We start from the raw sequence: 22599 nt of genomic DNA, 5'->3' as shown, positions 1-22599 counted from the left end.
GTTTTTAGATTCCTTGGCTGGCAGGTCTAGCTTTTGTTTTATTGTGTTGTGTTTTGTTTTAAAGGCAAAGCAAATTAAATTCCTTTCTTCTGGGTGGAACAATCAGCATTCAAAATAGAGTTTGAAAAGTACACCTATATCAGGGAGCTCACAGGGCGAAGTGAAGTTTTCCCAGCTGAATGAACCTTCTCCTATCTGGCTTACTCTTTTAATCATCTAGCAGATCCTTATAGGGCTGTGACAAAACCCACCCCATATCTGACTGTTATTTTGCTTTCCTGCACATATAATTATTCCCATACTTTGGGATAACGGGGCTGATGTCAGTCTGAGCAATTGGTTCATTTGATTATCACAGCACTCATTCCAGAGCAAGAAAGATAGATTATGAAAGTGAGGAGTTAAGTTCCAGAAAAATATTAGATGATGGCTTCTTTACTTTTCTGTCATGGACGCCTTTGGCAATCTGGTGAAGTCTATGGATCCCTGTTCAGGAAAAAAAAAAAAATTAAAGCCTAACTACCCTTTTGTCCCAGCAATACCACTACTAGGTCTACCTCAAAGAAATAAAAAAAGGAAATGAACCAATATATACAAAAAATATTTATAGCAGCTCTTTTATGGTGGAAAAAAAAACTAAGGGAATACTCATCAATTAAGGAAAGTTAAATGGCATAATATTATTGTGCTATAAGAGATGATTAAGGGAATAGTTCCAAAGAAACCTAGGTAGATATTTATAAGTTAATGTGAAGTGAACAGAATCAAGTAAACAATGTATACTATAACACTGTAAAATGGACAACTTTGAAAGACATAACTATGATAAATACAATGATTATGAAACTACTCACCTCCTAACAAAGAGGTAATGAAATAGATATGCAGAATAAGACACTTCTTTTTTTTTATATGACCAACATGGGAATTTGTCTTGCTTGACTATGTATATTTGTTTTTAAAAAAAACTTTGTTTTTCTTTTCTTTTTTCAGTAGGAGAGAGGGAGAAGGAAGGGAAAGCAAATAGATGTTTGTCATCTGAAAAAATAAAATTTAATTTAAAAAAATAGTACATTATAAAATAAAATATATTAAATTACAAAGGAAACCAATTACATTGAGAAATAAAGTTATCAAAATATTTTAAAAACCAAGTTCATGGCCCCCAGGTTAAGAATCTTTGGAGGTAAGAAGGTAGAGGATAAGAAGAAAGAATGTATATTTGGGACAGTTGAAGATTTAAAAGTATGCCTTTTGTGGAAGAGGGACTGGATCAGAACAAATGCACTCTAATATTGACTCTACCTCTAACAATCTATTAGGTTTTAGGGAAAAGCATTTAATCTATCTGAATCACAATTTCCTTATCTAAAAAATGAAAGAAAAGCAGCATAAATGATACCTAGGATTCCTCTAAAATCTATAATTTTTCTGTAAACAAACAAAAAAAATTGATCAGCTCCGTCTGGTACAAGTCATCTTTATATAACCATACCCTGTAAAATGTTGTCCTGAACAAGCAAGCATCATTTGCAACGGTCTTTACATGCACATGCACATGCACATATACACACACACACACACATACACACACACACACACACACACACACACACACGCAAATCCTGCTGTCCTGTAGCCAAGTCCCTCTCAAAGACTATTAAGCCAACCTCTCATTCATAACCTTGCTTCCATGGTACTGTCTGTTCCTGTAATGTTTCATCTTAACACTATGTTTTCCCAGATCCAATTAAAAAGTAGAGTTTGCCTATCATGGAAAATGAAACCAGTAGCTTCTAGTTCTTTGTTGCAAGACTCTGCCAGAGGAATGATCTAGCAATTCAAGCCAACTGAAATACACAGTCTCTGTTGCCTCCTCTCACCAAGTATAGATATAGGCTTATATACCAACCTCAGCCAGAAGCTATTGCCAATATTTTTTTCCAAAGAACTGATGTAAATTAAAAACAAAAACAGTTCAGATCAAGTGGAAGAGAGAATACGTTGCCAAATCTAACCAAATACCATCATTTCCTTCCTTTACTTTTCTGCTTCTACCCTAATTCCTATCGAAATAGTACAATTCTGGAACTGAAAATTCATAAGAAACTCCTTTTATTTTACCAGAACATAATTTGTGACCTCAGTCAAATCTCTTCCCCTCTCTATGTTTCACAGCTCCCTGTTCCCAGTGTCCTAAAATGAGTAGTCAATGGATGCTAATCCACTTCAAAAGATGGTTATAAGGGGAATACTAATGAATGCAAATACAGCAAAACCTCCCCTCATTTGAACTAATTATAACAAAGACCAGTCAGATTTAGTGAAAAATCCAAGTTAAAGATATTTTAAAAGAAAACTCCTCACTAATATATGTTTGTACTTTAAATAGCCCTAACTACCAGCAAAGGGCAGAACCTACGTTAATGAAGAGTTAAGGCAAATTTGTAATTATCAGCATTAGTTTGCTTAAAAAACAATTATAGCTAAATTACCTAAATACAGTTTGTTCTCTGCCCTCTCTATGTTTACACTATTAATTTGCTTAGCAAACCCTTTCTTTGGAGATAAAGCAAGGCAAGCTTTAGAGCAAGAAGACAAAGGTCAAATTAATGATATTTTTCTGGAGTGAATTTTCTAAAAGTTCACTCCAGAAAGTGAGATTTTTAATAAAAAAATCTCTTTCACATATGGAATAAGTATGACATCTACGTAGGCTAAAGATCAGCCTTTTTCCCCCTCCTGAGTCTACCTGTGTTGTTTTTACAGCTGAGCCTTAAGTAGTATCAAGGGGAACTTTTTATAACCTCCAATAGTTTATTTTGCACTTAGGAGAAAAGTGAATTTGGAAACTCCAGTTTTATTTTGATATTTTGTTTGAGTTCGCTTAACCATGCTCCTTTTTTCCTCTCCAGTTCAGGCATGACACTTGTTGAGGATTTTGAGTGGTGAGATGGGGGTTGTTTCTTTTGCATGGTTGAGTTAAGTCCATGTTCCAACCCCAGTTTCTGAGTGTTGACCCTCTCTTTGGTCATATAGTTAAACTCAGCTAATGAGCTGCTCCCACCCTTTGGCTACTGCTAATGTTTATGGCTACCATTTTCCTTTCTTCTAAACACATAGTTACCACCTTAAAGTCTACATAAATTGTGAAGCTGCCTAATTCATTAAAATAGTAGACTTTTCTTTCCTCTTTAGGTCTGTTGCCAATAAAGAGACATTTCTAAGTTTTACAACTTGGACTGCACTAAATCTATTCAAACTATCTAGTTAAAAAAAATCAGTCAGACTGCTCTACTTGCTTGCAGCGAGGAATAGAAAAATAAAACTAAAACACTGGACATTGGAGAGTCAGGAAACCAGGGTGCTCATCCTAGTACCAACTCTAAAGAGCTTGGTGACCTTAGGTCAGTCACTTCACTTACTTGTGACTTTGCTTTCCTCATATCATCAAATTAGGAGTTTGGATTTAGTCAAAAGTCCTTGAATCTAAAAGTTAGGAAGTCATTTAAAAAATATTGTGATAATTGTTCTAATTTGATTGTCTTCCCTTGTAATCTTACATATTTAATTTTATACATTTCAAAACATTATTCTGAAAATGATTTCACCCAGCTTTCAAAAAGGGCCATGATACTTTCACACACACACACATACACACACACACACACACACACACACACACACACACACACACACACAAAGAACCCCTAGACTAGATGAACTCTAAAATCCCTTCCAGTTCCAGTGGGTCTATGATTTTATGATTCTTCTTCCAGATAGGACCAATAAATAGTTGATTGGCCAAACAGTCCACTCTTCAGCAGGTTGGTGATGTGTACTGTAGTTCTAACCTTAGTTGGAGTTCATTGCTTTTTATTGCTTTTTATTTCTATTGCTATTTTTCAAAGTATAAATTATTCACTGAGTTACAGGTATATTTGGGATTATTGAATTTGTGCCAAGAAGGTAAGTGACCCATTCTAATCATAGCAACCCAATAGGCAGCAGTTGATATATCGGTCCTCAGACTTAATAGAATTTTAAATGGAAAATATATATTTATATATTCTGAGCATGAAAGTAGTAGGAGCTTAAGAGGGCTTAGAGCAAACACCATCCTGCTTTCAATAAACATTAAAGTTTAAGCAAGGAGAAAAATGGCTTTGCAAAACATTATCAATTTTCTGCATTTACACTATATTTCTGTTGTGAGTGTGGGCTAGGTTCACAGCTTCAGGATCCATGTTCTGTGGGAGTGTTTAGCCTTGGGATTTGTCTGAGGAAACCTCAAGTAGTGACTCTACAAAGCAACAATATTTTGACTTGCCCATTGCCTCCTCTAGAAGTCTAAACATCCCTTCACTATAGTTATAAACTACTCTCAAGGAAAAGGAATCATCCACTTATATTAATAGCTCCATCCCTCTATTTCAGTCTGACTTAACCTTTTTAGGCATACAAGATTATATAGGATCATAGATGCTCATATAAAATCTTTATAATTTGATCATATAGTGATGAGGACTATGAAAACTAGCATTTTTTTTATATAGACTTTAAGTTTGCAAAGACTCATCTTCCCCAGTCCAAATCTGGCTTCAGACATTTACTAGTTGAATGATCCTGGGCAAGTCACTTAACTCTGTTTCAGTTGTCTCATCTGTAAAATGAACTGGAGAATGAAATGGAAAACCAATCCAGTGTCTTTGCTAAAAACAAAACAAAGCAAAATCCAAGTGGGATCACAAAGAATCAGGACTAAAAATGACTAATCAGCAAAGTTTGCAAAGAAATGAACAAATATTATCTCTTGGATGCCCACATCAACCCTGAGAGTTAACTGCTATTATTCCCATTTTTCAAATAAGAGGACCAAGTCAAATAAAGGTAATAAGCAGCAGAGCTATAATTCATATCCAAGACTTTCATCTCTAAAGTTGCAACTGTTCCACTGCCATGCTGTCTTTTCATAAGTATGATTTCCCACCCTTTTCCTGAAACATTTTTTTTAAAATTTACCTGTCTGATATTTTGGAGATTCTACTGTAATTACTGGAAAAATTCTAATGGTGGTGGTGGTTGTTTTTTAAACAATACTTTGTTGAGCCAGATTCCTGATCAGTGACTACTGAGATCCCCATTGAATAATTCTTGATTTGGAAGAATCAGAAGATTCTTTTCAAAATTCCCAGTAGAGCCCCTAAATTTCCAAAGAAGGTTTTTGCTTCATGTCCATTTTCCAAAGTTTTTTTTTTAAGTAAAGGATTTTAGGTCTTAAATTCTGTGTTCACATAAGCCAAATTCACCACATCTCAGAAACAGAGGCCACATCCTGTTGACTCTGACTTTTGGCAAATTCAACATTACATACTAACACCATTAATCCAATTCCAAGTGATTAAATCAGTTGAACATATTAAGGAAAACAGCAGATCTGGTGATTTGTTTTTTATTTTTCATATATGCTGGCACATAAAATTTTTTTCTTTAGATCTATTACTGAAAATAAGAATAATTGGTTGATTTTTTAGTAGCTGCTCTGGAAGGTCTTACATTTTTTCAGGTCTTCAGTGCCAGTCACCTTATGACTACCAGATTTGTCTTAGCAGGACAAAATAACAGTAGTTATGTTTCCAGTATTCTCTGAACTGTTACATGCTGTGAACAGAGCCAGAATCCATTTTGAATAAGGAATCCAATGACTTATTCAGAATCCATCTCTCTCTGAAGCCTTGTCTCATCTCACCCCACCCAGCAGGGAATGGCTGATCATACTTTTATCCTTTAAAAAGACTTCCTTAATTATTGGGGGGAAAAGGGGTAGATACAGAAGGCTAAATTTTGAGGTGGTAAAAGCTGACCTATAGTGGAGAGGGGGAATCCTCAAAATTAATATATAAGAATTTAATATAAGTGAAAAGGAAGCAAACTTGTCTCAAAGATGTGCCAAAGATCCTTCTGTCACATCTTGGAGGGTTTGACTTGCTTTATAAACCAATCTTGAGACAACACATAAAAGTATTTTTTTTTTCCTGGAGAACAGTGGAAAGTTGGCAAGAAGTAAAAATGTTCTATGAAATAGGGAGGTGAACAAGTTGTAAATGATGCTAATATCTTCCAGATGGCACATTTTTACTTGGGAACTGAATTTAGAGTAATTAAAGGCATGTGAATTCCCTATAAATACTGAATTTTGCATGTTTGACACTGGAAAACTCCATCATTCATTCTTGAAGTCTTCTAGTTCTAAGGAAGGTTTTCATTTTTTTAAAGTGAATCTCTGGGTTTCTGAATATTGTTTATAGACAAAAAGTGCTTTCCATGTAAAGTTTCTCTGCCATTCCAAAAACTGTTTATGATATGAAATTCCTTACAAATAAAAAATAAACCATTTTCCTATAAAAGATGTTATTTATAAAGAAAAAAAGCCTGAAGCACTTTTTTTATACATCATCACCATAGTGTAACACAAATTCTTTTTTATTTAAAAAAACAATTTGCTAGACCCCAGACAGGCACATCAAAGGTAATTTTATCATTCCAGGTCCCACTCAATCAAGATGTAGACCCCTGCTCTCCTCCAGGTGATGATCAATACTTATTGGTCTAGGGCCATCCATAGGTGGATTTAACGAGACAGAGATTAATTAATCTTTGCCCTAATAACAAAATTAACCAACTAGAGTGACCTTTGGGACAGCTCTAAATCCTTCTTATTTAGACCCAAATTATGCTATCATAAGATTTTGAGCTGCAAGAGAGCTTTAAAATCATATAGTCTAATCTGTTCATTTTACCAAGAAAGATGTTCAGGCTCATTAGAAGTTGAGTGATTTGCTCAAGGTCACACAGGTAGGAATGTAGGACTATTCCTTTCTGTCTCAGTAAGCTGTATGGTATAAATCCTGTGTCTGTCTAAAACTAATACATGTTTGACTGCCTGTTGGATATCTTCCCTGTATTCAACCTTTTTTAAAATCCTTTTCTTGACCTCTCTCCTACCCCTCCTAGATTATATATCAGACCCTTCCTACTTAGCCAGATTTTGCTCCTGGCTAATTCTGGTTTTTCCCCATCCCTAGTAAAGGATGGAAGGCATTATAATAATAATAATAATTATTATTATTATTATTATTATATTTCTGTTTGTCCTTCCATGACATCAGGAATATGGTGCCATGACATGCAAATGAGTTGAATTTAAGAGGTTTCTGTGCAAAGTTAGCAGCCTCACTTTCTCCTCCAAAATCATCTAAGTTCAATGGCCTATAGGTTTCAGGAAGACTGGAGAGGTTCCTGGGAGACCCTTGCCTTTTTTTTTTTTTTGAAAATTTGACTCAGTTCTCTGTATATTTTAGGAATGAGTCCTTTGTCAGAAACACTAGTTGCAAAAATTATTTCCCAATTTACTACATTTCTTTAGATCTTGATTACAGTGGTTTAGTCTGTGAAAAAGCTTTTTAATTTAATGTAATCAAAATTATCTAGTTTGTTTTTAATGATGTTCGCTATCTCTTCTTTGGTCATAAACTGCTTTCCTTTCCATAGATCTGACAGGTAAACTACTCCTTGATCTTATAGTTTGCTTATAATATTGTTTTTTATGTCTAAATCCTGTATCATTTGAATCTTATCTTGGCATAGGGTGTGAGGTGTTGGTCTAATCTAAGTTTCTTCCATACTAACTTCCAATTTTCCCCACAGTTTTTCTTTTTTGCAAGGCTATCGGGTTAAGTGGTTTGCCAAGGTCACACAGCTAGGTAATTATTAAGTGTCTGAGACCAGATTTGAACTCAGCTACTCCTGACTCCAGGGCCAGTGCTCTATCCACTGCATCACCTAGCCCCTTCCCAAAAGTTTTTATCCCATTAGCTGGACTCTTTGGGTTTATCAAACAGCAGATTACTGTAATCATTTCCTGCTATTGCACCTACTCTATTCTACTGATCCACCACTATCTCTAAGCCAATACCAGACAATTTTGATGACTGATGCTTTATAATATAATTTTAGATCTGATAAGGCTAAGCCACCTCCTTTTGCACTTATTTTCATTGAATCCCTGGAAATTCTTGACTTTTTATTTCTCCACATAAATTTACTTACAACTTTTTCTAACTCATTAAAGTAATTTTTTGGAATTTTGATTAGTAAGGTACTAAACAAGTAGTTTAGTTTTGGTAGAATTGTCATTTTTATTATATTAGCTTGACCTATCCATGAGCAATTGATATTTGCCCAGTTATTTAAATCTGATTTTATTTGTGTGAGAAGTGTTTTGTAATTGTTTTCAAAAAGTTTTTGAGTCTGCCTTGGCAGGTAGACTCCCAGGTATTTTATATTGTCTGAGGTTACTTTGAATGGGATTTCTCTTTCTAGCTCTTTCTGCTGTATTTTGCTAGTCATATATCGAAATGTTGAGGATTTATGAAGGTTTATTTTATATCCTGCAACTTTGCTAAAATTGCTAAATATTTCTAGAAAGCTTTTAGATGTTTTTTTTATTCTCTAGGTATCCCATCATGTCATCTGCAAAGAGTGAGAGTTAGAGTGAGAGTTTTGTCTCTTCCTTCCCAATTCTAATACCTTCAATTTCTTTTTCTTCTCTTACTGCTGAAGCTAACATTTCTAATACAATATTGAATAGTAGTGATGATAATAGGCATCCTTGTTTCACCCCTGATCTTTATTGGGAATGCCTCTAGCCTATCCCCATTGAACATAATGCCTGTTGATGGTTTCACATAGATACTACTTATTATTCTGAGGAACAATCCATTTATTCCTACACTCTCTAGTGTTTTTAGTAAGAATGGGTGCTATATTTTGTCAAAAGCTTTTTCAGTATCTATTGATATGATCATATGATTTCTGAGAGCTATGTTATTGATATAATCAATTATACTAACCGTTTTCCTAATATTGAACCAACCCTGCATTCCTGAGATAAATCCTACTTTATCATAACGTATTATCCTAGTGATAACTTGTTGTAATCATTTTGCTAAGATTTTATTTAAGATTTTTGCATCTATATTCATCAGGGAGATAGGTCTATAATTTTCTTTCTCTGTTTTAACTTTCTGGTTTAGGTATCAGCACCATATTGGTGTCATAGAAAGAGGCAGAATTCCATCTTCCCTTATTTTTCCAAAGAGTTTATATAGAATTGGAACCAATTGTTCCTTAAATGTTTGATAGAATTCACTTGTGAATCCATCTGACCCTGGAGATTTTTTTTTAGGGAGTTCAATAATGGCTTGTTGAATTTCTTTTTCTGAGATGGGGTTATTTAGGTTTTTAATTTCCTCTTCATTTAATCTGGCCAACTTATATTTTTGTAAATATTTGTCCATTTCACTTAGATTGTCAAATTTATTGGCACAGAGTTGGGCAAAATAATTCCAAATTATTACTTTAATTTCCTCCTCACTGGTGGTGAGTTCATCTTTTTCATTTATGATACTAACAATTTGGTTTTCTTCTTTCTTTTTTTTAATCAAATTGACCAGAAGTTTATCAATTTTATTGTTTTTTTCATAAAACCAGCTCTTGGTTTTATTTATTAGTTCAATGGTTTTCTTGCTTTTGATTTTTTAAATTTCTCCTTATATTTTAGAATTTCTAATTTGGTATTAATTAGGGATTTTTAATTTGTTCTTTCTCTAAATTTTTTTAGTTACATATTTAGTTAATTGATTTCTTCTTTCTCTAATTTATTCATGTAAGCATTTAAAGCTATACTATATTCCCTGACAGCTGCCTTGAGTGTATCCCATAGGTTTTGGTTTGTTGCTTCATTATTGTCATTATCTAGGATGAAATAATTATTTCTATAATTTGTTGCTTGATCCACTCATTCTTTAAAATGACATTATTTAGTTTCCAATTAGTTTTGAGTCTATATCTCCCTGGCCCAGATTTGCATATGATTTTTATTGCATTAAAATATGAGAAAGATGTATTTACTATTTCTATCTTTCTGAAATTGATCATTAAGTTTTTATGTCCTAGTACATGGTCAATTTTTGTGTGAGTGCCATGTACTGCAGAAAAAAAGTATATTCCTTTCTATTCCCATTCAATTTTCTCCAAAGGTCTATCATATCTAGGTTTTTCTAACAATCTATTTACCTCCTTAACTTCCTTCTTGTTTATTTTATGATTCGATTTATCTAAATCTGAGAGGGGGAGGTTGAGGTCTCCCAGTAATAGGGTTTTCCTGTCTATGTCTTCCTGTAGTTCTTTTAACTTCTCCTCTAAGAATTTGTTGTGCCATTGGGTACATACACATTTAGTACTGAAGTTACTTTATTGTCTATGGTAACTTTTAGGAGGATATAGTTTCCTTCCTTATCTCTTTTAACACTATTTTTGCAGCTGCTTTGTCTGAGATAAGGATTGCTACCCCTGTTTTCACTTCAGCTGAAGCAAAATATATTTTGCTCCAACCTTTTACCTTTACTCTATATGTATCTCTCTACTTCAAAGGAGTTTCTTGTAAGCAGCATATTGTAGGATTCTGGTTTTTAATCCACTCTATTTACTTACATTTTAAGGGAGAGTTCATCCCATTCACATTCAAAGTTATAATTACTAACTCTTTATTGCCCTCCATGCTATCTTCTTTCTGTTTGTATATTTCCCTTTTCCCCTTTATCCATATATTCTCCAGTGTTTTGTTTCTGAATACTATCACCTTCAGTATGTTTGCCCTCTTATATCAATCCCCTCCCCTTTCTTTCCCCTTTTCCTTTTCCTCTTCTTCCCTTCCTTCTGTTAGTTCCCCCTTTTCTCCCCTCCCTCTCCCCATTTCCCCTTTTAATGCCTTAAAGGTAAGGTAAATTTCTTAACTGAGTGTGTCTAAGTTAACCTTAAGCCAAATCTGATGAGATGAAGATTCAGGTGGTTCTCATCTCCTCCCTTCTTCCTCTCAATTACAATAGGTCTTTTGCACCTCTTGATGTAATGGGATTTACCCCATTCAGTCTCCTTCCATACTCCCATCTCCTTACTGTCCCCCCTTTTAAGGAGGTATTGTTTTTAAATCATTCTATCTGAGTCACAGAAAAGTTATGAGTGTCCATCACTTCTGGCTAAGTACATTCTCTTTAATAGAGTTACAGTTCTCAAGAGTTATGAGACTCTTTCTCCCAAGTGGGTATATAGCCAATTTCATCTTATTGGATTGAAGTTTTTTTTACCTTTTTTTAAAACCTTTTCATGTATCTCTTGAGCCTCCTGTTTGATGTCCAAATTTTCTATTTAGCTCTGGTCTTTTCCATCATGGAATTTTGGAAGTCTCCCATTTCATTATATGTCCATCTTTTCCCCTGGAAGAGAAGGCTCAGCTTTGCTGGATAGTGGATTCTTGGTTGCATTCCAGACTCCCTTTTTCTTCGGAATATCTCATTCCATGCCCTTCGATTCCTTAATGTTGCTGCAGCCAGGTCCTGTGTAATCTTTCCTGTGGCTCCTTGGTATTTAAATTTTTTCTTTCTGGCTGCTTGCAGGATTTTTTTCTTTTATATGATAGTTTTGGAATTTGGCCACAATATTCCTTAGTGTTTTCATTTTAGGATCTCTTTCTGGAGGGGATCAGTGTATTCTTAAAATAACTATTTTGCCCTCTGGTTCCATGCTATCAGGGCAATTTTCCAACACTAAATCTTGTAATATTAAGTCCAGGCTTTTTTTTTCTTCAGTGTTTTCAGGAAGGCCTACAATTCTCAGAGTCTCCCTTCCTGATCTGTTCTCTAGGTCAATGGTTTTGCTGAAGAGATATTTTAAATTTTCTTCTATTTTTTTGATCTTTTGGTTTTAACACAATCTTGTTGTCTGCATGAAGTCATTAGTTTCCACCAATTCCATCCTTGCTTTTAGAGAAGATTTTTCTCCATTAGTCTTTTGCAGCCTCCTTTTCCAATTGGTCAATTCTATTTTTGAAGGAGTTTTCCATTTGCCTAAGTGTAGTTTTGAGAGAATCATTTTCTTTTTGCATTTGCCCAATTGAAGTTCTGAGAATTATTCTCATTTTGTATTTATCCAATTCTATTTTCCAAGGATTTTTCTTGTTGCAAGATATTAATTTTCTCTTGAAATGTGTTAATTTTCTCTTGAGTTTCTTTTCCCATTTTTTCCAATTGATTTTTAAACTCCTCCCTGTTTTCTTCAAGGAAGCCTTTCTGGGCTGGAGCCCAATTCATATTGTTCTCAGCTGTGCTAGATCTCTCTGGCTTAGAATGTGTTTCTTCTAAGTATTTCTCCATGGGCCCCCCTTTTTATGGCCTTTCTTCATCTTTCCAGGATCTTGTTGGGGGGGGCTGGCTCTCAGAGGTTTGCTTTTGAAGATCTTAGAGGCTTTTTTCACCTGGCTCAGTAATTCCAAGGGTCAACCAGTAGGGAGCAATGGTTACTTTCTTGGGGCCCTCAGCATCAGGGTCTGAGTTGACCTTGAACACTGGATTGCACTCTGGGGAAGGAAGTTAATCTCTTTCCATTGAGTAAACTCTGATGACCACTCCTTAGCCTGGGGCGGGGGGGTTGTTTGTTATTTGTTCTGGGCAAAGGGCTCTACTGAAAGTATGGAGCTCAGTTTCCCTGCCCAGATGTTTTTCTGTAACTCCACTCACCAAAGTCTCTACAAGCTCTGGCTTCCCCCAGCTGCTGTTCCCATGCTGACCCTCTGCTCTCGTCTCCTGGTTCACCCATGGTCCCCTGAGATAGACCTTCTTGGTAGGTGTTGTTCTCCTAGCTTCTTTTTCTGGGTTTTTTCCAATGGAATTTCTGTTAAGAGGTTTCTTTCATGTTGTTTCTGAGGGGAAAGAGGAGTACTTAATACAGTGCCTGTCTTCTCTCTGCCATCTTGGTAAGCTAGGGTCCTTAACAAGTCTCACATTGACTGAGGCAACACCCATTCAACAGACCTAGGTAAGAAAGAATTATTATTGTTCTATAGAGTGAACCAAAGAATTGGACCTAACTAAAGACATGCATAACAACACTTTTATCTACTGTTTTACTAGTTAATTATCCCTATTTACCATCACTTCTCCATAACTAAAACACAATAATGTTTGATGCTCATAAATTATGGTTAACACTAAAAGAGCTTAAAGATTAGGTCCTTCATTGTTAATTTTATTAATAATTTTTTTTAAAAACCTATTTGTTATATTTTAACACTTTGTACATATTAGCTATTTATATATTTAGCTGTCCATATAAGGCTATTTATCTGTGATAATGGTCTGATTTCAGTATGATTTGTTAAATTTTCAAGGGTCTTGACATCTGTATTTGCAGGATGGTGACTGATCAACTATTAGTTCATGAAAGTTTATGCAAGCAAACTTCTAGTGTCTAATTCTGACCTATCTTGTAAGATATTCAGTAGGTGTTAAATTTGTGTAGCCTGGTAGTGATGTGTTGACTAACTTCTACCATTTATATGCAAAACATGCAGTGATCGATGTCAAGATTCCTTAAATATAATCCATTATCTCAAATGAGATATTCATAAGCACTTAGCACAGTTCTTATTCCACACTTCTCCCCACTCCCTCCCTCCATTTGTCATTTTAATGATTATGACCTGGTCTTGAATTGCCATCATGAGTCTCTCTGTCTCTGTAAACAAATTTTCATGGATAAATCCATTTTATCTAATGCTTAGTTGTCCACATCCTGTTGTTTGGTGTCCACATGAATGTATAACCCAGGAAGCTTCTATTTCTCTTCAGATCTTAATTGTTCATAGGTTTGCACCTGGAGTTCCACTATTTTGCTTACATTTGACAAACCCAATGTCATGTACTTAAGTCAACCTTTACTTTTCCTTCATTAAATTATGTCAGCTTATTCCAAAAGCATTTCTATATATTTTAATGCAATTGTCAATTGATCAGAGATGTTTAGAAATCCTTCTCCAGTGTTGTTATTGTGAAAATCGTTCTCATTTATATCTGATGGAATTCAGATAGAAATGATCTTGGGATAAGTTGCTGTCTTGTTATTATTTTATATTTGAACATTCTTTTGGACTTTATTTTCCCCAGTTACATGTACAAATAAGTTTTAACATTCATTTTTTAAACTTTAAGTTCTGAATTCCCTACCTTTATATTCAACAATCTGAAGTCTATTGCCCAAATGGAGGAAAAAGCAAGTTGTTTTAGTTTTGAATACAAAATATTTGAATGTAGGTCCATTTCAGATGACATTTAGGATGATAAAGAGAATACTTAGCTCCTCTTGCTTCCACAAAATTTTAATTTCTTCTGTTAAGTATCTGTATTTTAAAAACTTTTCTTTCCACATCATTTGGGAATTGTCATTATTTAGTATAGTAGCATCTATTAAAATGCTGTTCCTAAGAGAACTGTCAGGAACACTGGGCAGTTAAGTGACTTATACAGACAATAAATTTCAGAGGCACACCTTGAACTAAGATTTTAAGAATAATGATTCTGAAGTATACTCTCTATCCACTATCCCCTTTCTGCCTCTCCATTTATTATCAATAGCAATTGTAATCCTCCATTAGTGAGACATGAGATTCATATTTCTTTTACATTCACATGAAAGCATCCATAAGTCCCTGACTGGTTCATTTTGTGACTATTGGCAGAAATTTCAATTTGTCTGATTTAGGGGTTCAGGTTTCTCTTTAAAGAAATGGAATCCTGAATTTGACCTTTTTAGCAATATGCTTCAATGAACTGAATTAATGGATACATTTAATTATGGAATAACCTGAACTGTTTATTCTTTTTTAATAATAGCTCACATCTATATGTGCTTTATTATTTATAAAGCATTTTCACATAAAACAGATCGTACAAATATGATTAGCCTTCTTTTCAGAGAAAACCAGACCTCAGATGGATGATTGACTTCCCAAAAGTCACAGGATTAATTAATGAGAGAACTGATATTTGAACCCAAGTCCAAATTTAATTTCAAACCCTCAGTTATTCTTTTAATCTATCATATTCTCAAAGCCACCTCTAGGCCTAGACTAGACTCATTGGCAATGTGGAAATGTACCTTGGCTCTTTGCAGAGTATGAGTTGAAGTGATGGTAGCATTGTAAGAGTAGAGAGATACTATGATAGCCTAGGGATTGGAAAACTCCCCAAATGACATTTTCTTTACTCATTTGGGCAGTTAGCTACTAAAATTTCACAGTCACATAGAAAAAAAAATTGTTTTAGATCTGATTTCTTGACTTCCATAAGAAGAAACTTAGACTAGTTGGCAAAAAAACACAAGTACATTATAATTCCAGAACTAAAAACAAACATTTTCAATATTTCACAAATCAAAAAGTCAGATAGTTTTACAATCTAGAAGTTATCTCCAGTTCTTAGTTTTTCACTCACCATCCATATCCATTCAGTTACCAAGTCTTGCAGACACAACTTCCTCAGGATCCTTCCCAGCCAACCTCACTTTTCCTACATTCTTCCAGTTTCTAACAATCTTTTTGCCTCAAAGGAGAAATATGTTCTAGTAAATAGAAGTCTTCCCTTAGAGTCAAGAAATCGTAGGTTTAAGTCCTGCTTCTAAGACAAACTAACTCTGTGGCTATGGGCAAGTCATTTAACTTCTCATTTTCTTGGGCAATTTTCTAGGATATTATTATTTGCATTTGTGAAACAAATTTTTCACACAGATGAGAGAAAATCACAGTTGTAAATTATATTCTTATACTTAAAAAATTCACCAAGAAATCCTGGTAATCTGTTGTGTTTTTTTTTAAAGTGACATATTTGACTTAATTTCCAAGTATTAAAATACAAAAAAAAAGATAAAATTTTAAAATAAACACTCTGAAATCTCAAAGCATTTGAGAGCAAGCTTCTGCTGCTCAAGTCCCAGTTGCTGAACCCAATAGTTAATGGCTTGCTAATTCATGGCTTTAACAGTTATAGAGGGATGGAACCTAAAGACACTGGAGATCATTTAGTCCAAATCCCTCTTTTTCGTCAATATGCATTTATTAAGCACCACTCAGTATTTGCCAAGAAATAGAAATATCAAAAAAGGCAAATAATATTTTCTGCTCTTAAAGAGTTCACAGTCTAATGAGGGAGACAACATGCAAACAACTATTCAAACAAAATAAATGCAGGGTAAATTGAGGGCATAGTCTCAAAAGGAAGGCCGTAAGACTAAGGCAGTTTAGGAAAGGATTCTTGCAGGTGGAATTTTAGCTGGAACTTGAAGAGACTTGAAGGAAGCCAGGAGGCAGAAATGAGGACAGAAAGATTTCCAGGTATAGGTGACAGCAAGTTAAAAAACCCAGAGTTCGAAGTGGGAGGAACAACAAGGAGGCCAAGTGTCACTTGGCTAAAAGTGATGGGGTGAGGAAAGTATTTTATAAACAAGAAAAGCAATGCCAAGATAGGTTAAGCAACTGTTGTAAGGTCACAGAGGCAGAGCTTGAATCAGAATGCAGGTCTCTTGGTTCCCATTCGAAAAACCAAGACTAAATAAAGATGACTATTTAAACAATTATCTTCTTCATTTAATTTTCAATTCCCAAATATTTTGCCTCATATTGGATAGACCTATTCCCTTTTGGGTATGTGGAAAGTCAATTTTGGATAATATAATGATTGTACCCAGGCATTCATTTGCAATACTGGAGCTATTTGTGTTGGTTTAGTGCACAGAAATAGACCAACAAGGATCCAAAGGGCACTCGTTTTTGGCAAGTGAAAATTATTCTGCTGAAGTTATTATTTTCACTCCAGTTTATGTCAGATGTCATATTTCACCATTATATTTGTGTTTAGACATGTGAGAGCAAGTCCTATTAGAAGGCAATTAATAGTATCATCCCCTAACATCAATTTTTCCTATTTGCTACCAACGACTGGCTCCATGAGGACAGGGACCATGTCCTATTTATCCCCTCTATCTCCCTCAGCACCTAGCACATTGCCTCATATGCAGTCAATGCTTAGGTAATGTTTGTTGAATTTAATTAAACAGTTATGATACTTTCCAGAAACCCTGAGGAGCTAGGTACAGTAGCTCAAACAACACCCTGCAGTGGATTAGTTTTCTTTCTATTAACAGATTTTAGTATCTAGAGATTCAGGGGTCATTGATATAGTCACTAGAGAAAATGAAAATTAAGCAAAAGTACAGTAATCTTCTATTCAACACTGCAAATGGATGAGGTCTCCAAATGTCACCCCCCCCTTTTAGTGTGTAGATACATGTCTCATTTTTTCAACACTTAATTCTCCTTTTACTTGGCTTTTTTCCTAAATCCATAAGTCACAAACTTACCAAAAGAAGAAATGGACTCTCAGTAATCCTTTCAAGAATTCTAAGAGGATTTTGTTTTCTCTTACTCCTATGGGAAACCTATTATTGTTTAATATTTGCAGTGTACCTAGTTTGGCAGTGAAACAGCTGGCGGTGTCCTCAAGGAGACTACATTCTAAAGTGAGAGATCATTTGGAAATGAGGTCACCTAAGTGTTTGCACACTCAAAATTGAAAAAAAAAAAGGAAAATATAGTACACTTTTAAATTAGAAAAAAGAATACTTGATATTACTTCTGAGTAGCCCAAGAAAGAAAAGTACTGTTGGGTACTGTTTTTTTTTTCTTCCATATCCTTTAGGAGAGTCAGTTAAAGGGGGAAGTTTTCAGAAGACAAGCATACTCAATTGGATCTGTGACTTCATTGATTTGTACTTGTTTCCCCCCATCAATAAAAGATTCCAATCCATTCGTTCATCTACATCTGCTACTACTCTTGTCCATATCCTCCTTTAAATGTACCAGAGGGATTCACCTACCATGTGTAGCCCTTCCTCCCTTTTTCCCAATATTGGGAGGGCTTAGGTTTCCTCTGATTAATTTTCCATTCTCACCACTTTATCAATCATCTATTTTTGAAAAATCCTTTACACTTATCTCATTATTGCATATGAATAAGGAAACCCTACTCACATTCACCATGGGCCTCTTCAGTGGTCCTCTTTGAGAACAAAGGACAAACAGCAACAACAAACAAGTCCTCCCAGTTTTATTTTTAGATCTCTGGAGATTATAGTTTCCAGTAAATCAGTCATAGGTCAGTTTTTGATTTTTAATAAAACTGCTTCAAGGAGAAGTTTGGAATCAGTATAGTGCTTTGCAGTTTTCAGAAGGCAACCCAGCCTGCTCCTATCTTGTTTAATACTAGACCTAACATGTCCATTTGCAATGTCTAGATGATATATCCATATTTATCTGATCTATAGATATCTCATATATTGAATCACATACATTGATATAGAAACAGAGCTAGGTGGTACCATAGATTCATTTTCCTTCCTGAGTTCAAATCTGGATCAGACATATGTGACCCTGGGTAAATCATTTAACCCTGTTTACCTGAGCTTCCTTATCTGTAAAATGAACTGGAGAAAGAAAGGCCAAATCACTCCAATATCTTTCTCCTCCAATAGGGTCAAACATGCTGAAAACAACTGAATGTAAATAGATCTAGATGTAGATCTGGATATATAAAGATGAACCTTACAGATTATCCAGATAATTATATATTATAATCTGCAATAGGCCTTCATTTGATTGATTTTTTCTTCCTGTGCATATAGTTAGATCTATTACAAAAAATCTATTACAAAAGGGAAATATAAGTGAAGATAAAGGCTTAATCACCAAAAAATGCCAATTATCTTTGAATGCTATTTATACTCAGTATGGGACATTTAAGGGTATATCCAGACACTAGTTTTGCTGTCTTTCCATTTGCCCTAAGGACAAAAGGATGCAGCTTCCAAGCTAATTGAAGGATACTATGGTCAATAACATGCCATTTGCACTATCCAGATATCAATGAAGGAATCTTTCTACAGAAGCCAGTATTGTATTCATTTAACCATCTGTACTCTAAATGAAGTCATCCATTTTTTGACCTACTGATTCTATTAGCCAGATTTTTCAGATCTTCTAAAATACAATAATATCCACTATTTTATAGTATCCTATAAAATCCAGTATCCATCCTTTTCAATGAAGTTCTCCCTTGATTCTTTAGGTGAATGTAATTTCTCTCTCCTGAAATATTCCAAATATACTTTTCCCCTAGATTTCCTCTATACAAAAAGATGATCATATTTTATATTGCATCATTTTTGTTTGTAAATGTTTCATATTTCCTTACTAGAATGAAAGCTTCCAGAGGGCAGGAACCATCATTTAAAAAAAAAAAAAGCTACCCTGGCTCCTTGTTCTTTTACTTTTTGTGTTGTTTTAATTTCATTGGTGTAGATTGAAGGTGTCTCCCTCTGAAAACTTCAGCAATGTTGATTGATAACTCATCTGTATCATCTAAATTCGCTTGCATCCATTTGCAAACGAGATACTCTCCACTAAAGAGCTAAGAGAAATAGATATCACCTAAGGCAGTGGGATTAGACTAAGGTTCTGACAAGTGATTACATTTCTACCTTTGCTGTTCCCACTATGGGATTCTTGTCATTCCCAAAAAAGCAGTGTTTGTCATACACTGGTAGCAGTAACCGAGCAATGCAGGCCGGCTGGGAGATCCAAATTTGCAAACTCAGTATCCTGGGCCCGTAGCCAAGGCAGCCAGGGTGCGTTGCTGCAGTGACACATTTTGTCTCCAGAGAAGGTTGCTGGCACAACACTTACATTCCTGGCACTGCCTTTGTCACTGACAAACGTATGGAGTGGAGCTGGTATCAACTCCAAAGGGAGATACGAGCTGCTTTCTTCACTTCACTGGCAATGATGTAGTTGACAAAGTTGTGATGGTACACTTTCCTGACTGTTTACAAAAACTGTTATTGGTGAAACTCTTCTCTGGCCTCTATTTCACGGTATTTTGAAGAAGTGTTGCTTGGAGTGACAGTTGCATTTCCGTTTTCCAAGAATGAGGCATCACTCATATTCCAATAATTCAACTCTTCATGTAAAGTTGTGGTATTTGAAAATGCAATAAGACTCATCTCTTATTGTAGATTCATTTTAATGACTTTTGGTGTTGCCAAGTGGAGAAAGCCTGGTGGTTACCATTGTCTGCTATGTCTATTTAAGCTCTAAATCTCCAGGACTATAACTGGGCTTTCATTATAGAAGATATCATTTCACAAAAAACATCTGATTTCCAACATCCTTGGTTCTTCAGAATTCTGACCCATCTTACTTGGTTTGAGTCTCAAAGGCAAAATGTACCAAGACTCATCTTTTACTGTAGAAGAAGCCTAATCTCTCCCTCTATTTACTTTAATGACTTTCAGTATTGCTAAGTAGAGACCCTGATGGCTACCACTGGCCACCATGTCTATTTAAGCTCTAGCTCCTTAAAATCTCCAGGACCCCAACCGGGCTTTCATGATATAAGATTATTTTGCTAGAAAAAAAAGAGTTGCTTCCAAAATGCCCTTGGTTCTTCAGAATACTGACCCATCTCACTTGGTTTATGTCTCAAAAGCAAAATGCACCAAGATTCAACCACTTAATATTCAGATCACATCAAGATTCAAGCAAAAAGCCTATATGACAAAGCCTAGATACACAGTTGCTGCTAGTTCAGACAGCAAACAGACCAAATCATAGCTAAATTATAAGAAATTGTGGAGCAAAACAAGCAGACCTGTCCTGTCAAAGAAGAAACAGAGATAAAAGGGAGTCCTCCATCAAATGCCAAATTATTTGGCTTGAATGAATAGGAGATGGTGCTCATTTCAGCTGCCCTCTCTTTGAATGTAAAAGGTTGGCTCAGAACTTTGAAATATAATGCGCTCTTCCTCCTCCTCTTACACTTCTTTTTCTTCTTTTAACAAGCAAAGCAAATCCACAGTATTGAGAAATAAAGAAATTTCCCATTCCCTAGCTTTGAAATGGGACAGCAATGCTAACTGGCCAAGTTACTGGAGACATTGGATGCACCAGAGGAAATGCAGTTAATGTAATAATTCACATATGTTAATGCTTAGAGTTCCATCAATGTCAGCTTTATTTTCTCCCTGATATACACCAAAGCTGGCATGCAATTTTTACTGATGAGGTAATGTCATTTTTAATTTAAAGGGCCTTAAACTGTCCACTTAAACCAGTGATATCATCTATGCAATTGTCTCGTGAGACTTTATGTAAACGTAAGTAATGTGCCCAAGATAACTTCAAAAAGGTTGTTAAAGATGACATTGGTCATCGTGAAGAATTATTTTTTTTACCTTTTGGTCCCTTAAAAATTGTCAGTTATAGTTTGTTACTGCCAATTTAAACTGTTCCTGAAATTAAACTGTCCTATAATTTTTGAAGCAAACATAGAAGTAAAATAAAGTTTTAAAATGAATGGATAATGACATTTTAATGCCAATTCTAGAAGAACGCAACACAAATTATATTATCTGACTCCTACATGGAAATAAATATTTTAGATAAGAGAGGGAATCAAATATATATATATGTATATATATATATATAGATATAGTCATAAATATAATCAGAACTCCATATTATCTTGGAATAGGGGGGTGGGGATGAGGAAAGGACTAGTTTATTAATGTTGAGTTATCTACTTATAGGGCTAAGAAAAGTTTTGTTCTTTCAATGTAAATTTTGTAGTAGAATTTCATTATGCTTCTTTAATATTAGTCTTTTAAATCTTATCACTACATTTTTTCATCCCCTTCTTTAAGTTTATTCTTTCAAGCAAATCAGATTGAATGTTACAAGATAAGTTCTATTTTTTTTTAAACAAAAGTTACTGGGGGAAAATGTAGCTTCCATGATCTGTCTGGCTTTTTTGAGAACATAATTTGTGAATGTAGATATTGACAGGTTGAGGTTTTTTCCCCTCCTCAAGTAGTCTGGAGTATGGTAGAACTGTGACTGAGTTAAATGGCAAGAATTCATTTATTATTCTGTGGCCATATGTTTTAGAGGCTAGTTCACAGAAATCAAAGTATTGTTCATAGAGAGCTTCAGCCAAAGAGGCATTTTGAATTCATAAAAGAACTTCACAGTTTGAAAAGAATGCACAGCATTATGTATTGACACCACTACCATAGACAAAGAAACACAATTTAATAATACAGAATTGTGCTCATGAGATTTCCTTTTTCTTGTTAATTGGTTACTTTAGCTGACATTGTCTGCCAGTATAATGGACACCATTCTTCCTAATAGTTCTGCGTTGCCAGATGATGTCTACAGACATGATGTAGTCCATTTTAATTATTTCATTTTGCTGGATTTCACTGTGTGGTGGAGTCATGGATGTGGGGGAGCATCCCCGCCCATCCCCCCCATCCCCAACAATCCACACTCAAGTAGAGCTCAGAATTTGTAGAAATAAAACATTTCTTGCTTCACTTAATGTTTTCCATTTGTGTTTGTCCATTAGGTATGACTATGTTGAAGTCATTGATGGAGATAGTGCAAATGGACGTTTATGGGGCAAGTTCTGTGGAAAGATTGCTCCTCCTCCAGTGGTGTCTACAGGCCCATTCCTTTTTATCAAGTTTGTTTCTGACTATGAAACACATGGTGCTGGATTTTCCATACGCTATGAAATTTTCAAGAGAGGTGAGTAA

At 35.0% G+C, this 22599-nt stretch overlaps 1 protein-coding gene across 7 annotated transcripts in view; it reads left to right on the top strand.

The window, feature by feature from the left end:
• NRP1 (neuropilin 1) overlaps positions 1-22599 on the top strand; it is a 182440-nt gene that overhangs the window by 49827 nt on the left and 110014 nt on the right. For all 7 annotated transcript variants that reach the window (XM_074193135.1, XM_074193132.1, XM_074193134.1 and 4 more), the window contains one exon: positions 22410-22591. In XM_074193135.1, coding sequence (XP_074049236.1) covers positions 22410-22591 — 182 coding nt within the window. The remainder of the gene's footprint in view (positions 1-22409; positions 22592-22599) is intronic.

Source organism: Macrotis lagotis, chromosome 7 (genome assembly GCF_037893015.1).
Source record: "Macrotis lagotis isolate mMagLag1 chromosome 7, bilby.v1.9.chrom.fasta, whole genome shotgun sequence".
NCBI classification, from domain to species: Eukaryota; Metazoa; Chordata; class Mammalia; order Peramelemorphia; family Peramelidae; genus Macrotis; species Macrotis lagotis.
This window is presented reverse-complemented; position numbering and strand designations above follow the sequence as displayed.